This window comes from Stigmatopora nigra, chromosome 8 (genome assembly GCF_051989575.1).
Source record: "Stigmatopora nigra isolate UIUO_SnigA chromosome 8, RoL_Snig_1.1, whole genome shotgun sequence".
In the NCBI taxonomy this organism is placed as follows: domain Eukaryota; kingdom Metazoa; phylum Chordata; class Actinopteri; order Syngnathiformes; family Syngnathidae; genus Stigmatopora; species Stigmatopora nigra.
Genome location: NC_135515.1, coordinates 13,831,109 through 13,846,764, shown reverse-complemented (window position 1 = coordinate 13,846,764; position 15,656 = coordinate 13,831,109). Strand labels below are relative to the sequence as shown.

The 15,656-nt window shown below is 38.8% G+C and overlaps 1 protein-coding gene across 1 annotated transcript in view; it reads right to left on the bottom strand.

Moving 5' to 3' along the window:
- nf1a (neurofibromin 1a) overlaps positions 1-15,656 on the bottom strand; it is a 153,229-nt gene that overhangs the window by 26,653 nt on the left and 110,920 nt on the right. The window contains exons 33-42 of the mRNA XM_077721945.1: positions 11,889-12,321; positions 10,851-11,191; positions 10,438-10,640; positions 7,008-7,201; positions 6,755-6,895; positions 5,094-5,373; positions 4,762-4,976; positions 567-628; positions 348-489; positions 148-249 (exon numbers count right to left, since the gene is read on the bottom strand). Coding sequence (XP_077578071.1) covers positions 148-249; positions 348-489; positions 567-628; positions 4,762-4,976; positions 5,094-5,373; positions 6,755-6,895; positions 7,008-7,201; positions 10,438-10,640; positions 10,851-11,191; positions 11,889-12,321 — 2,113 coding nt within the window. The remainder of the gene's footprint in view (positions 1-147; positions 250-347; positions 490-566; positions 629-4,761; positions 4,977-5,093; positions 5,374-6,754; positions 6,896-7,007; positions 7,202-10,437; positions 10,641-10,850; positions 11,192-11,888; positions 12,322-15,656) is intronic.

Sequence of the window (15,656 nt, the reverse complement as noted above, 5' to 3'; positions counted from 1 at the left end):
GTCAGACATAGAATAAATTACTAACAGAATCACAGCACATGAACTCTTTGTAATAATCAGAATTTGCTTAAACGGAAAGTTAACTTTTAAACAGGTGTTATACAACAAGATTATAAAGTTGAACATCAAATATCACAAAACGTGTACCTTGCTGAGTAGAGGCTGCAGTTTGGTCAGCGCAATGACAGTAGCCTCTATCAATACTTGGCTGTTGTAATTGTCAGGACCCTTAAGGCAGCTCTCAAGACCCTAAAGATGTGAAAAATACAGAATTAATTTAAGGACTTATCTGCAAGGTGAAAAGCCAAATAATGTAGACAATATGAAAAGTCAGTGTTCCTTCTCACCCGGTCGATGCTGAGAAGAGGGCTGGCCTTGCTGAGGATTCGGATTATCTGCTTGATCTGCCCGTGGCTCACCCTTTTACTGATGCAGCCAAAAACCACTAAGGCTCTTGGCTGGAGAGATGGGTTGTACTGGAAGGCAAACCTGGTAAATACGAACATTTTGCATTAGGCCGTCTAGTAAGAATTTTTACAATATAATTAAAGAAAAATTGCTCATACTTCTGTGCAAGCTCTGTCCACTGGTCTAACCACTTACAGGCTGGGATGTCCCTCATACAAGCCTGGATAAAAGATTTAAAAATAATAAAACAAGAATGCATTGAAAATTATACAGTGACATGAAAAAGTATTCTTCAATCTCTATTTGTTTAAAATTATCAAAATAACTAACCATAAAATAAAGTTTTAAATGCTTTATAAGGGAAAACAACTATTTACAGTCATACTTTTACTTATAAATGCCTCTAGGTATGAAAGTTTCATGTTACAAAATGTTTTATATGCAAATGAGTGACTCGAGATACGAAAATGACCAAAGTTACGAAATCCCCCCAAAAGTAAATGCATTTCTTTATCCGTTATTTTATCTGGAATTCCCCTTAAGTGATTAAAAACTGTACAAATGCAATGCGGCACATATTTTTACACAAAGCCACACACCCAAATGCACAAACAGACACACACACACAAAGGGCACAAAGTAAGTCTAAAATGTACTACAAAGTGAACGGCGCACACACAGAGACACACACAGACACACAAACACACACACAGATACACACACCCCCACACACAGTGCACAAAGTCTAAAAGGTACTACAAAGTGAACGGCTTTCAGCACTGGAAGAACAGGGTTTTGCCGCCATCTGGCGGACAAACAAGGGCCTTACAGCCATAACAGCCTGGGCGAGAGATATCTCAGCGGCGTAATGCACATTTTCAAATGCTTTATTTATTTTAAGAAATGAATAAATTGTTCTTAAAAAATTTCTCTAACTTGTGTGTTTCTGAACGAAGATTTCGAGATTTTTTTGCATCTTATTTCGCAGAAAACCCTGAACTCGAACGGCTCCAATAAAAGTAATTAAAACATGACGAAACATAACATGACAAAGACAATGAAGATGAAATTCAGCCTTGCACCAGTACCGTAGTGATTTTTAATTGCAAGCAAGGGCGGGTTTGGAAAAATGTAAGAAGAGGTATGATCTAAAAGGTGTTTCGCTGTAAGAGGAAGCCTCCTCGGCAGACCAAGAGGCAGCAAAACGGTACACCGAGAAAGAGTTCCCTAACATCATTGAATTGAATGGTTATCTTCCGGAGCAAGTTTTTTTTATTTTTTATTTTTTTTAACATGGATGACACAGGCCTTTTTTTCAAGTGCCAGCCCAGATCTACTTGGGCCATGCATAGCTTGACCACAACGGTAGATCGTTTGAATCAATTTAGTGTTAAGTACTTTCTCGTGCTACCTCCTTGTTTGTCTTGCCTGATCACTGACTTCTTGTTTTTGCCACAGGACCACGACTAAGCCCACGCACCTTGTGCCATCGCTTTAGATCCTTCTGCAGACCTCACAGCTATTGACCTCCAAGCCACATTCACCGACCTGCCCGATCTAGGCTGCTTGTACCTTCGTCACAGACTCTCCTAAGGAATTCACGGCTCTCGACCCCACGCCACGTACTCAGACTTGCCCACACTGCTTCCCTTATAACTTTGACCTGGTCCATTGACAATACATAGATACCACCACAATCAAGATTGTGTGTGTGCTTGCTTCGGGGCCCTTGGCCCATCACCGTGACACAATATTTTCATATGCCTATAACTGTAATAATTAAAAAATACACTCCTTGATAATTCTACTTGTGTACTTATATTTTTGTGTAAGCCCGAAAATGTGTACTGATCCTTCACCACTTCACAGCTTCAATACATTGTTTTTTTTAAATACTAAGTATTAAAAAAAGTTCATAAAAAGTTGCTGAAACTCGCAAGCGGAACTTCACTACCTTCCGCTTGCCACTAAGAAATAGACGGAAGGGTAGTCACCTGACTCCGCACCGAGAAAAAAAAAATCGCAGGCAGTGGGTGGTGGCCATCATTTTTATATGAAAATAGAGCTTTCTGTGCGGCCGGCCGGTTCTGTGAGGGTGAATTTTTTGCGAGCCCCATGCGACCTTATGGTGGACGCTGTAGTTAACTGAAAATAGAGTTTGCTCAGTGGACTCCGGGAGCCTCGTGGCAACGGAGCTGATGGTGGAATTTACCGAAAATATTATAAAGTGCAAGCTCCGGGCGACGTTACGGCGGACACCATCACTTTCGTCTGAAAATAGAACCCTTTAGGAGGCTAAGATGACTGGATGCTGCAGAGGAGTAAAGTGGAAGTTAAGTTTCCTTTTAAGTACCGGACAGTGGGCTAACGCCGTTGCTCTTACGCGAAAATAGACCTCTCTATACGGATAGTTGAACGCTGTACTGCAATGAGTGAAGTGGAAGTTTAATTTCCTTTCAAACAACGACTGCAATAAAGATGAAGAACGAGAAATCGGCATGGAACTTCCAATATGGCTCACAGTTTGAAGCAAAGTATCCCAGAGATTGTTGACAACATCGTCTTAACCTTGGAATATGGCAATTGTTTTGACAGTTTCATGTCCTTGACAAAAGCATATATGTACCAAAAAAGAAGCAGCGGTCACTTATCCCCATCAACATCTTCCTAGTGGGCTGAAAACCTCTCACAAAAGCTCCTCCTGAAAGGCTTTCCTACGGCGCCTCTCGAATCTGACGAAAAATATATTTTAAAACTAAAACTATTCTCACTGTGAATACAGTAGTTAAAGTATTTATTCTTTTTTTATATCATAGATTCTATTTCGATATAAATACATTAGTCTTTTAATATGCTTATAGCTGTAATATGTAATAAATAAACTTCTTGATAATTGTACTTGTGTATTTCTATATCGGGGCGAAAACATGTAAAATGGTAGTAATGATAGGGGTGATCCGTTGTGGTTTTTCGATTATCGCGGAAATGCATGGTCTACATTATCCGAGATATTCGATGGATCGCTGTAGTATGGAAGTAATAATGTGTGATCCAATCGGTTTTTCGATTATTGCGGCCAGGTCTGGTCGACATGATTCATGTAATTTGACGGATTACTGTATCTTCTGGTTCATGTAATAAAAATAAGTACAGTACTATCTCGACATCCGAGTGCCCCGACACAAGAAAAATTTACCAGTAAAATTTTGAGCAAATATTTATCTGATATACAAGCATACAGCAGATGCGAGAGGCTGCTCATAAGAGCATCATGGGCACTGACTTTTGCGTCGCAACTCCCTCGTAAAATGTCTCTACGAGCACTGGGCAGAGCGTTGCATTTTTTTCAGTGTTTTGTTTCCCGGTTAGTCAGTGCAGAATGGCGGAGGAGCTTGAGCGATAATACGAAGAGTATACACTACTTGTTGGCAAGTGGCCGTGCGTTATCCTATTGTGAAGACAATTGTGTGCATCATTTTCGAAATATTTTGAAGGGAAATAAAAGCAAATAATATTCAATATGTTGCGTCTGAAAGTCAGGGTGGAGGCGGGAGAAAATAAAGCCAACAAAGAAAGGTATACAAATTCAAGACAAAATTTGGATTCAATTTAGTGTTAAACTTATTTTTGAGCATCTGCATCGTAACCCGAGTTCATTTAAATTTGTCTGTTATGTTACGAGCGTGTTGCCGTGCAAAAAGTCTCGTCCCCCCTTTCTCCTCTGGGAAATGTCTAATTTTAGTACTATTAAACCATTAGTTATTTGTTACTTTGTTAATAGATGGTGAATTAGAACAAATAAAATGTTTTTCCAATCCAATATCCTGATCTTGATGTTTTTTGAAAACAAATGAATTTGTTTTTAGTTAATTTATATGGGAAACATTCTTTTGAGTTACGAGTAAATCGGCATACGAGCTCAGTCCCGGAATGCATGAAGCTCGTATCTCGAGGTACCATTTTCTTATAACGAATTTGAGATCGCATTTTTATAACCTATCTCTCACAATTTTACTTGACCTCCTAAGATCAAATCAAAAGCAATTTTATGAAACACAGGCTCACATCGCCAAAAATCGAAACTCGTGAAAAAAACTTTCCGTTTCCGTAATGTGAAAATAAGCAACACAAAATTTTATAATATTACTATTGTTCTTTTAAATATAATTACCATTTAAATACTGTATTTAATTTTTTCTTATTTCAACTGGCTTCTGTTTATATTTGTTTGATTATCATTAAAATATCTCAACTGTGGGGAAACTGCAAAAAAAAAGATTAAAAAAATTCACTGTCCCATATTAATAGAACAATTAAAAAATGCTACCACTGTTGTCGTGGCAAAAGACCTACCTCCATGATTTCCAGTAAAGCTTCGGTGACCGTCTCCAGGGAGGAAAGGGCAAAAGTCTCCCTTTCATAAGAGCCCGGGGAGAAGGAGCGGTCTCTGTAGCTGGATCGGAAGGCAATGACAGCTGCTGACTTGACTTTGCTTATCCCAAAAAGCAAATAAAACTTGGGCAAGGAAAACTCTGTCAGGCTTAACCGCAATACCTGTTTTGTCTCCTCTGAAATCATTAAAAACAAACAATCTATTTAAAAAAATGTTCTCAAATGTAATTCTAAGTCCATCCGTATCATTCAAATGACGATGTATGATAATTACATTTACTTCTACTTCTTACCTCTGAATTTAAGCTGCGAACAAGTGCACAGGGAATGAATTATGTTGATAACTAATCCATGGGTTGAGGCTCTAAGTGACAGAGGCCCAGTAGATACTAGCAACGTAACAACATGAAAGAGGTATGGGAGATGGGCCGCAACGTCCAAAGAGTTGTTGAAAGAAAGCATTAGCATATAGCGGGCCAGAATGGCGATGTCATCCCACATTAGGTGCTGCTCCAGCGTCGGTGTTGGTGACAAGCAGGTCTTGTCGATAATCTTGCACATTCGACCTATGACCTGTCACAGAGAATAAAAACAATTGAATTCCAACAGCCCTTCATCAAAATACCTTTTTTTGTAGACTGTTTGCAGGGTGTCTGCAGGGTTTCAACTAGCCTAATAATTTAGGCATTTCAAGACCAAAATGAATACCATTTTAGAGCAACACCAGCAAAAAAAGTACAAAATGTTTGAAAGAAGTTTAGAGGCCTGGAATTACTTGCAATGTAGGTTATTTCATTCAGTGCTTTGCAGCAAAGTTGCAGCAGACTGGGTCGTGCAGGACCTTAATGGTCTGGCTCTTAAAGCGGCACAATAGTGGTTGATTAGCGGCATGTACTGCTGACATTTCTTGACAGCTTTGTGCTTTTCCGATTTGCAATGGGATTCCAAGTTCTAAGATATAAAAATCTTGCAGTCTGGTTCATATTCCCGCGCCGGCTTCAACAGGCACTTAATTGATCATCCTTAAGCCCTAAAACATTTAACTTGCACTGGCTCATGGATGCAAGAACTGAAATTCGGTTTTGTTTTAAGTGTTCTCCAGTGAAATGCCAATTAACCTGTCAACAGACAACTGTGCATGCAGAGAAATAGCTGCTGGTCATTAAAGACCGGGCAGCACAACTACATCTGCGTTGTAGTTAAGTTATGGCATCTTCAAAAATCGAAAGATTTAAAAAAGCGTGTTCTAATTAAAAGTAATGCCAATAGAAGACCTTTCAGAAGATTTCAAAGGAATTCCAGACACTTTAAAACCTTAAATTCAAATTAATGTATTTAAGACTTTTTGAAAACCTATTAAGACAATGTGTTTGGTTAAAAAATAATAATAATAATAATATTGCTATACTTTTTTTTAAACAATTATCAGTACTTCAAGTGTGACACTGGATATTCTGATGAACTAGTTGTAACATTGGCCCTCTTTTAGGTTAGTGCTAGTGTTTACAATATTAATGTTTACGAGTGTTTTGGTCTGTGTTTTTATTTATAAGGAGCAAGCCTGATTGAGATGTAGCTCATACAGAACCATGCAAGTTCAGATTCTTGCGCTAGTTTCACTGCTGCGAGATTTATTTATTCAATTAGCAAGTATTCTTATAATTTAAAGAACAATTATTATTATAACATTTTATTCATTATTTCCAAAAGTAGAGTTGTAGAGTTCTTAATTTTTGAAAATTATTCACCTGTAATCCAACAGGTAACTTCAGTTGACTGAAAAATTGATGAAGTCAAGTTTGCTGCGCTGAATGTTTTATGAATGTTGAATTTAGATTCAACTACGTATTAAGAGGTCGGATGGGGTGGATTAAACTACTTAGCAGTTACTCTATCTTGCAATAAACACATTAAGCGAGTAGAGCAGGGCAATGCAGAAAGGGGATAGCCTCACCTTACTAGAGACCAATTTGACATTTCCGGATGCCAAAGCAACTGCAGTATCAGCCATGACTTCAGCCTTGATAGAGCCCAGGCCTCCAGTGGCACTGGTCTTGATGAAGCTGTCTAACACCACGTCCAACAAATCTGTTATCTAAGAACAAAATCATTAACCATTAAATCCTCCAAACTTAAAATTTAATAAAAATGAAGGTGACATTCAAACATGCCAATACTTCTATTTTGTGTGTGTATGCTTGTCTCACCTGGCCCAAGCTCCCCCAGATCTTAGCTTGAATAGATGGATACATTTGCTTTTCATTGATTGTCATGGTAATGAGCTTGTCTAAAATGGCGGTCACACGTTGCCGCTTAGCATCATCATTGTGTTTACAAAAGCGGACAAGATTCAGCAGCCAGGGTGTCATATACTCCAGACAAAGATGCTTCAACTCAATACCTGCAGAATAACAAACATGTTAAAATATTTTCCTATCATAGGTCCTGTTTTTACCATTGCAAACTGCAATGACCACCCACTGGTTCATACATATTATGTTATATATTACTTTCACAATAAATAAAAAGATAGAAGCAGAGGTGGATAGTAATACATCACATCTACCGTATTTTTACACCCATAGGACGCACACCATGAAAGTTGCGGGTATATTTTCTTTTTTCTGTCAATACAAAAGGCGCTTTGTTTCAAAGGAAGCCTTGTGCGAGCATGACACACATGTTAGCATTTATGCAAGCGTATGTTTTACATAAGGCAACAGGAGAAAAACTGAGTTTGATTTTGTTTTCTTGATGTAATGTGTATTCGCGAAAATATAAATCAAAGTATTCAAACATCTACAAAATTGTCCTTTCATATTTCTGGCATACGTTTTTATTTGATTTAGTGCTGAAAATGTTCGTTCCCAGTTGCGACCGACTTGCTTGCTTTGGGTGTCCGACCTTTCTTAATGATCCATTTCTTCTCCTAAAGCCATTGCAGGTTGACAAAACCTCTACTTAATCAACACAACAAAATATTTGCTTGTGGAGCTCGCTCCAAATACAGTTCGGTAGCCATGGCTAGTCCACTCTGTCACTAGCCAATCATAGTTGGTGAAAGCGATGACGTATCCCTATGCCTGCAAGAAGGAAATGACATATCCCTACGCCTGGAAGAAGGAAATGACGTATCCTACACCTGCGAGAAGGCCTTGGTGTCACCAAATCAAATTCTGATTAGTTGAGGCAACAGTATTATTGACGCTTGTTTAATGCAGCATGAAAACACACATCTGGAAGCAGTGCAACCAGGAAAGCAATGAAAGGAAGCTGACAGACAATTTGGACTTATTTAATAAGTATTCATGGATACCATATAATTAACATAGGTCTGTGATTCAGATATTTCTTAGGCCAGCAGAGAAGGCCTTGAAGGGCCCGACGGCACACCACTGCGTAATAGTGATTCCAGCTTTGATGAAAGCTAAAACTACAGTGCTTGTTGACACTTTGGCCCAGGCATCGACAATACATTCCAAATCGTCATTCACGTAACTCATGCGATAGTGCCCGTCTTTGTACGGAGGGCTAAAAGCGCTACAAGCACACATAATTTCATATGATTATATACTTGCTTGCAACAAAGTATACGGTTTGCTTTACCGTTAAAGTTGCTTTGCTCATCATTATTAGGATCATACTTGATAGCAACAAAATAAAATGTTTGCTCCTGAAAAGCTTGGTTTGCCTAAATAAAGAGAAGCTGAACCGCATGGGACCAGACAAAAAAAAGAGGAACCAGAACGCTTAGCAGTGCTGCAAATATTGTTTGGGAACTGCACCTGCATCCACCACAGACACTCCACAAGGCTTTCTGACACTTTGGTTAGGATTGGATGACTTTATAGATCCCGTAATAAGTAAGTTAATAAATAAATAAATACATTAATACATATATAAATAAATAAGTGTATTGCTGAAATATATGATTGTATGTATGTATGTGTGTGTGCTTGCGTGCGTGCGCGCACGCACGCGCGCGTATGTATGTATGTATGTATGTATGTATGTATGTATGTATGTATGTATGTATGTATGTATGTATGTATGTATGTATGTATGTATGTATGTATGTATGTATGTATGTATGTATGTATGTATGTATGCATGCATGCATGTATGTATGTATGTATGTATATATGCATGCATGCATGCACTTTTGAGTTGAGAGCAGAAGTAAAATACTTCATAGAGATAGACGGGGTTGCTGTTCCTGTGCTAAGTGATCCCAAATGGCTTATGGACTTAGCCTTTCCTGTTGATATCACACATGAGCTTAATGTACTGAACAATAATCTACAAGGCCAAGGGCAACTTGTCAGTGCTGCCTATGACAACGTGAGAGCATTGCACTAAACATGTGTTATGGAAAGCCCAGCTCTCTCAGACGAACCTTTGCCATTTCTTAGCATGCAGGGCTCTCGTGGATGCAGAAACACCATTCAGTGGTGAGAAGTATGTTGAGGCCATTTCGAAGCTACAGGAGGAATTTGATCACAGATTTGCAGACTTCAAGACACACAAAGCCACATTTCACATTTTTGTGGACCCTTCTCCTATGATGTGCATGATGCCCCTCCTGATCTTCAAATGGAGCTCATTGACCTGCAGTCCAACTCTGCACTCAAAGCCAAGTTCAGGGAGGTGAGTGGAGAAGCAGACAAGCTTGGGCAATTTTTGAGAGAGTTGACCCCCAGCTCCCTGAACTTTCCAGAATGTTCAAGCGGACCATGTGCCTTTTTGGGACCACATACTTGTGTGAGAAGCTCTTCTCCACCTTGAACTTCAATAAGTCCAAGTACAGGTCCAGACTTACTGATGAGCATCTTCAAGCTCTACTGAGGGTCTCCACCTCTTTCTCCCTGAAATATGACTCAGCTATGCATGGATAAGGGTAGGAACGTAAATCAACCGGTAAATAGAGGGCAGAAGTTGCACTGAACCGCCTGTCGATCCCCTTTTCCATTCTTCCCTCACTCGCAAACAAGACCCCAAGATACTTAAACTCCTACATCTGGAGAATGACTTCATCCCTGACTTGGAGGGCATGCCACCTTTTTCCAAGAAGGACCATGGTCTCAGATTTGGAGATGATTCTCATCCCGGCCACTACACGCTCGGTTGAGAATCGGTCCAGTGAGAGTTGGAGATTGCAGCTTCTCCAAGTCCACAAAGCACATGTACAGTAATTCCTCTATAATTGCGACTTCACTTATCGCAAATTCATTAGTTCATGATTTTTCCCGGTATTAATTAATTATTTATAAAAAGACAGTTGAACTGGAAGACATGAAAATTGCGTAGAAAATGGTGAAAGTCAGGGTGCCGGGCCCTCTTCTGGGCTGCAATGATTGGTTCTAACCATACCACAGAAGAAGAAATCAACAGAATAAATTCCTCCGTGAACACGCAAATTGGTCTTTCTCATTATAAACAGCGACTACTTAGTTAAGTATTGCTTTTACCAAATGTTCTTTTGTTTGTACATGAGCAGGATATCTATTTTTAGTTTATTATTATTTTGAAATAAGGCAACTCTTACTTAAGTAAAATGACTATTCTACCCACCTCAGTATACGTCACACAGTGGTGTTTGGTCCCATCTGTTTATGGCGGGCTCTCAAGCGTACTTACTTGATTTGCTGAAGCCAGAAATGCACTCCTCCAGGAATTCCAGTGTGAGATGTGGTTCATTTGCAGCTAGTGTCTTACTGATAGACACAATGAAAAGAGTGTTGTTGGCTGGAATGCATAGGCCTGATGTCTCCAACAGCTGGCCTTCAATCTTTAGATTGAATGTGCAAGTCAATGCGCACAAAAGATTGTAAGCTGCAGATCTGAAAGAGAATGGACAAGTGATGAGTGTTGAGAATAATTTGCAATGATCTTACATAGACATAAATACCCTTCACATAAAACATTGGGATATTTTATTTAATGGTGTTCAAGACTTTTAGCCTTTGATTAAATGTGTGCAGATAATTAGGTTATGGCTTCCGGGTCTTTAAAGATGTGTACGTTGACTATTTTTAAGCTGTACAACTGACCTGAGACTGGGGTCAGAACTTCCCAGGTTGAGAAGAGCAATATTTAACAGTGTACCAGGAACATCTTTGGGTCGAATCTTGGTGTGTTGAGGGATCGAGTCAGGCTGTGAAAGCTCCCATCGAGTTCTAATATGAATAATTGACTGAACAATTGCATCACACTCCTGATGCATAAAAGTAAGTGGTGTGCCCTGGTTAGCCATCGTAAGTGTGAATTGGCTCTCATCTACAAGACATATCTCTTCAATTTCAGAAGCGTAGTAAACATCATTGAGGAAAACAGGCTGTCCAAGAACACGCGTTCGTTCAGCTGAAGTCACTTGCACTGCTGTTGAGCCAACCTGATGGGAAGAAAAATTGTTAACACTCTTTTCTTGCAAAAGTACATTTTGAAATTAAGTTGAAAATAAATGTTGTTTGCAGTAAAATAACTACATTCGTACCGCCAATTAAAAAAATGATTGGTTCCGTAACTTTTTTTGTAACTTGAAAATTTTGTAAGTAGAGGTATACTTTATATGTAAATTCTCTAATCCGTTCAACAGTCCTCACACAACTACCAACTAAACCCTTTAACATTGTCACAATTTTGTAGGACAGATGTGAAGAAACACACAAAAATGAGAAAAAAATGTAAGGAAATGAATTATAATAAATAAAGCATATGAAAATGTGCCTTGCACTTCTGAAATAGTTCCCTATGCGGCCGTTAGTATGAGACGGAATGCCAGTGTTTGTCTGGCAGATGCGGGAAGGGCTCCTTCTATTAGGGCCGAAAACTATCCACTTTGTCCTACAATTTAGACTTTTACCTGTGCTGTGTGTGAGTGTGTGTGTGAAAATATGTGCTCCACTGCATTTGTACGTTATTTAATTGCTTAATAAGGGGAGCATTAAGTTGAGGTGGACAAGTATGTAAGACAGAATCTTGAAACATGGATAGCGGTTGTTGTGAGACAGTTAATTGAATTAAATGGAATGCTCATATTGTCATTATATGAGATTGAATGAGAAAGATGAAATAATGAAAACCCTGACCTTTATTGAGACCTTGGTATCTTTGTGAGCCAGTTTCAGGGCATTATGAAACACTTTGAGGTCTTCGTCCAAAGATATTGTGGCAGCAGGTAGCTTCTGTTGGTCAGGTTCAATGTGCTCAGCTAGCTTAGCTGGAGAATCGATGAACTGGAGCCGTTTGCTGCCCTTTAGACCAGTCAGTAACCGCTCATGGTACTTGGTGTACTCTCTCACCCAAGTGTTGCAGTTGTAGACATATACAGCGGCGACGTTTTCATAAGCAAAACCAGGAAAGACCACAAACCACTTGGATAAAAAATCAGTCTTGAAGCGGTTGCTTGGGCCTACATGAGTCAGGTCTACCACAATCTCATAAGGTTTGGAATAATAAGGTTTGAGAGTGAGTAGTACATGGTAGATGAGCAGATCTCCATTTATCTGTCCAGTTTTGAATCTATAGAATGTAAGAAAAAAAAACCTGTCAGATTACAATTATGTGGTGAATGAAAAATGTGCGCCATTCCAATACAAACCAAGAACATTGTTGCACGGCATTTTTTTTTTTCGTGGGGGTTCAGCTTTGTGTTTACAAAAGCAAGGCGTTCAACATAACAAGACTACTTTAAATGTTCTCATTCTCTCTCGCCCTCTATCATTGGAGTTTCGGTCAGGTATTGACAGAGAATTATGCAAAAGATGTAAAACAGTTAAGGCAACAATATATTAAAAAATAATGTACCATTTTGAGATCAAATTCAATTATTTTCTATCTCCTCACGAAAAAAATAATTTATCCAGTGTCATGCTGGAGAAGGTAAGCACAGACAAACAATAGAGGAGGAAACTCATGTTGAAATGCCCACGGAAGAGATGGCCCGCTGTCTGTCGCTGGCTCCGGTAATGATTACTGTGATCCTTTTTTTGCTTCTCGGCTTCACTACATCTCAGATCTTTCTCTGAGGTATATAAAAAAAGTTTAGAAAATGTCTAAATCTAGGCTGAGACTCGCAACTGGAATACAGATGAAAAATGGATGTCACGGCACCACTTCATCTCTCAACGCTGAAGAAGGAATACAAAATAGAGAATAGAATACAGTAATACCTTGAGATACGATAACAATTCAATCCGGGACTGAGTTCGTATGTGAATTAACTTGTATCTCAAATAAATTTTTCCCATAAAAAAATAACGGAATACAAATTAATCAGTTTCCGTAATGAAGAAAACATCAATAACAATATTCCAATCTAAAAACATCTGTTAATTTGTTCGAAGTCAACACCTGCTCACAAATACAAATTACATTTCAAGTGGTTATGAACCTCAACACTAAAATGTGACCGACAGATGGTAGCACGGTGTACGCGGAGGAGGGAGAGAGAAAAGGACGAGAGAAAGGATAGGTGAGAATTGACGCCAACGCGCTCGTAACATAAGATAAACTTTAAATTTAACTTAAATGAACATAGATTATTATACACACAAAAATAATCTCACATTATACTAAATTTACACCTACTTGGGCAATAACCGAGGCAAATATGTTAATGTATTCCACGGCGGCTTTCAAGTCGGAACTTCCTGATAAACCATGCCTCAGAACCGAGTGTACCCTAGTTTACGATTTACAATTTTTGAACCAGCCACAATGCGCTTTAAAGGGTGGCGTCCTTTTCAGATGCTTGCTTTGCTTTCAAGTACATGGAGATTCCACTGGCTTTTTTTGCAGATTATCAACTCGGTCACGCTATCTGCAGTAAAAAAAATGCAACCCTTACAGCCCAGTGCTGGAAGATATCTTTATGTGAAGGAGAAGCGGCGAGAAAGACAGAGCGATGCTGTTCTCATAAGCAGCCTCTCCCATACTTGGCCACCCAGATGGCCGCATCGGAAACCATTTGGTATGCCCGCTACTCTAATTAGTCTCGTATCTCAAGGGAAAAAAAATTCTCGGAATTTTCCTCCTATCTCAAATTTCTCTTATGTTGGAACGCTCTTAAATGAAGGCATAACTGTAGATGCCTTAGGTCTTGTCATTCCCTCTTTTCACGAAAACTAAAGAAATAATCCTGGACTATCGCAAACACAGCACAGATCTGGCCCCACTCCTCATAAATGGAGTATGTGTAGACAGGGTCCAGTCCTTTAAAATCCTGAGGGTCCATGTCACGAATAAGATCTCCTGGTCTACAAACACCACGGCAGTTGTGAAGAAGGCCCAGAAACGACTCCATTTCCTCAGGGTACACAGGAGGAACAACTTGGACACTAAGCTTCTGGTAATCTTTTATAGAACTACTGTGGAGAGCATACTGGCATACTGCATCAAAGTGTGAGTCTTTTTATATGCCTGTAAGTGTGATATTTAATACGCATGTACACTTCTTGATAATTGCACTTGGGTGCTTGTATTTTTGTACAGGCGCGATAAACATGTAGTATGTAGTCAAAATAGTGGTCTACATCTGCAAAAAAATGACATGTTAGTGTATTCGACAGGATGCTTAGGAGGCATTTTAAACGATGATTAAAAATCCAAACAGCTGGAAAAGGCTCGGCAAAGTCTTTATCCAAGTGGTAATGTGCGTGATGAAAAAATGTAAACAAAATAGGAGAACGCAAGATATCGCCCGACTCAGCATTTTATAATATTTGTTATTATTCTTCTGCAGTGAAACTCTTCTTCGGCCCGTCATTCTTTTCCGATGAAATTCTTTTTCAGTGCATCATTTATCTTCAGCGGGGAAATTCTTCTACAGTAATACCCCGACATACAAGTTCCCATCATACAAGGAGTTTGAGATACGAGTAAAATTTGGAGCATTTTACCTTGAGATATGAGTAAAATTTTGAGCAAATGTTAACCAATTATTTACCTTTAGATACAAGACACATTTTGAGTAAATATTTACCTTGAGATACGAGACAAATGAGCAAACATTTACCTTGAGATACAAGTACATTTTTGAGCAAATATTTCCCTTGAGATACGAGATACATTTTTAGCAAATATTTACCTTGAGATACGGGACATATTTTGTATTCGAAACAGGCGCGAGAGCCTGCTTATCATTTCAGCGCACTTCGTCTTTCTTGCCGCATCTCCCTCGTGCAAAGATCTATACGAGTACTGGGCAGAAGGTTGCATTTTTTTATTTTTTTTATTTTAGCGTTAGTCAGTGCAGAATTAAGGGAAACACAATGGCTCCAAAGAAGCCAATGCAATGAAGGGTAGTGCGAAGAAAACGCGAATAAATAAAATAAAATGTGTACGAGTGACTGAGGTGGCTGGCCAATACCACCTCTATGTCCCTTCTGCAAAAGTTTTATTTTATTACTATTAAACATCATAACCACTAGTTATTTGCTACTCGCTCAATAGATGCCGAATTAGAACAAATAAAAAATGTTTTTCCATTCCAATTTCCTGTTTTCTGGTGATTTTTCAGAGGTTTGGAATGAATTAATTTGCTTTCAGCTCATTTATATGGGAAAAGTTGATTTAAGAAATGAGGAAATAAACATACGATATCGGTCCCGGAACACATTAAGCTCCTATATCAAGGTAACACCGTACAGTACAATTATCAAGATGTGTATTTACAGTTATAATCATAGGAAAACACTGTAATGTATCAAAATCTAATTATAATTTATCCATAAAAAATCCCAACCAATTTTGAGCTACAGAACACATTTTGCATTGAAAAAACCCTCAAGGCAAGCCACTAAATGAAAATATTTTAATTAAAAAAAATGTCGCCTATAGTCCTTTTCATCAGGGGC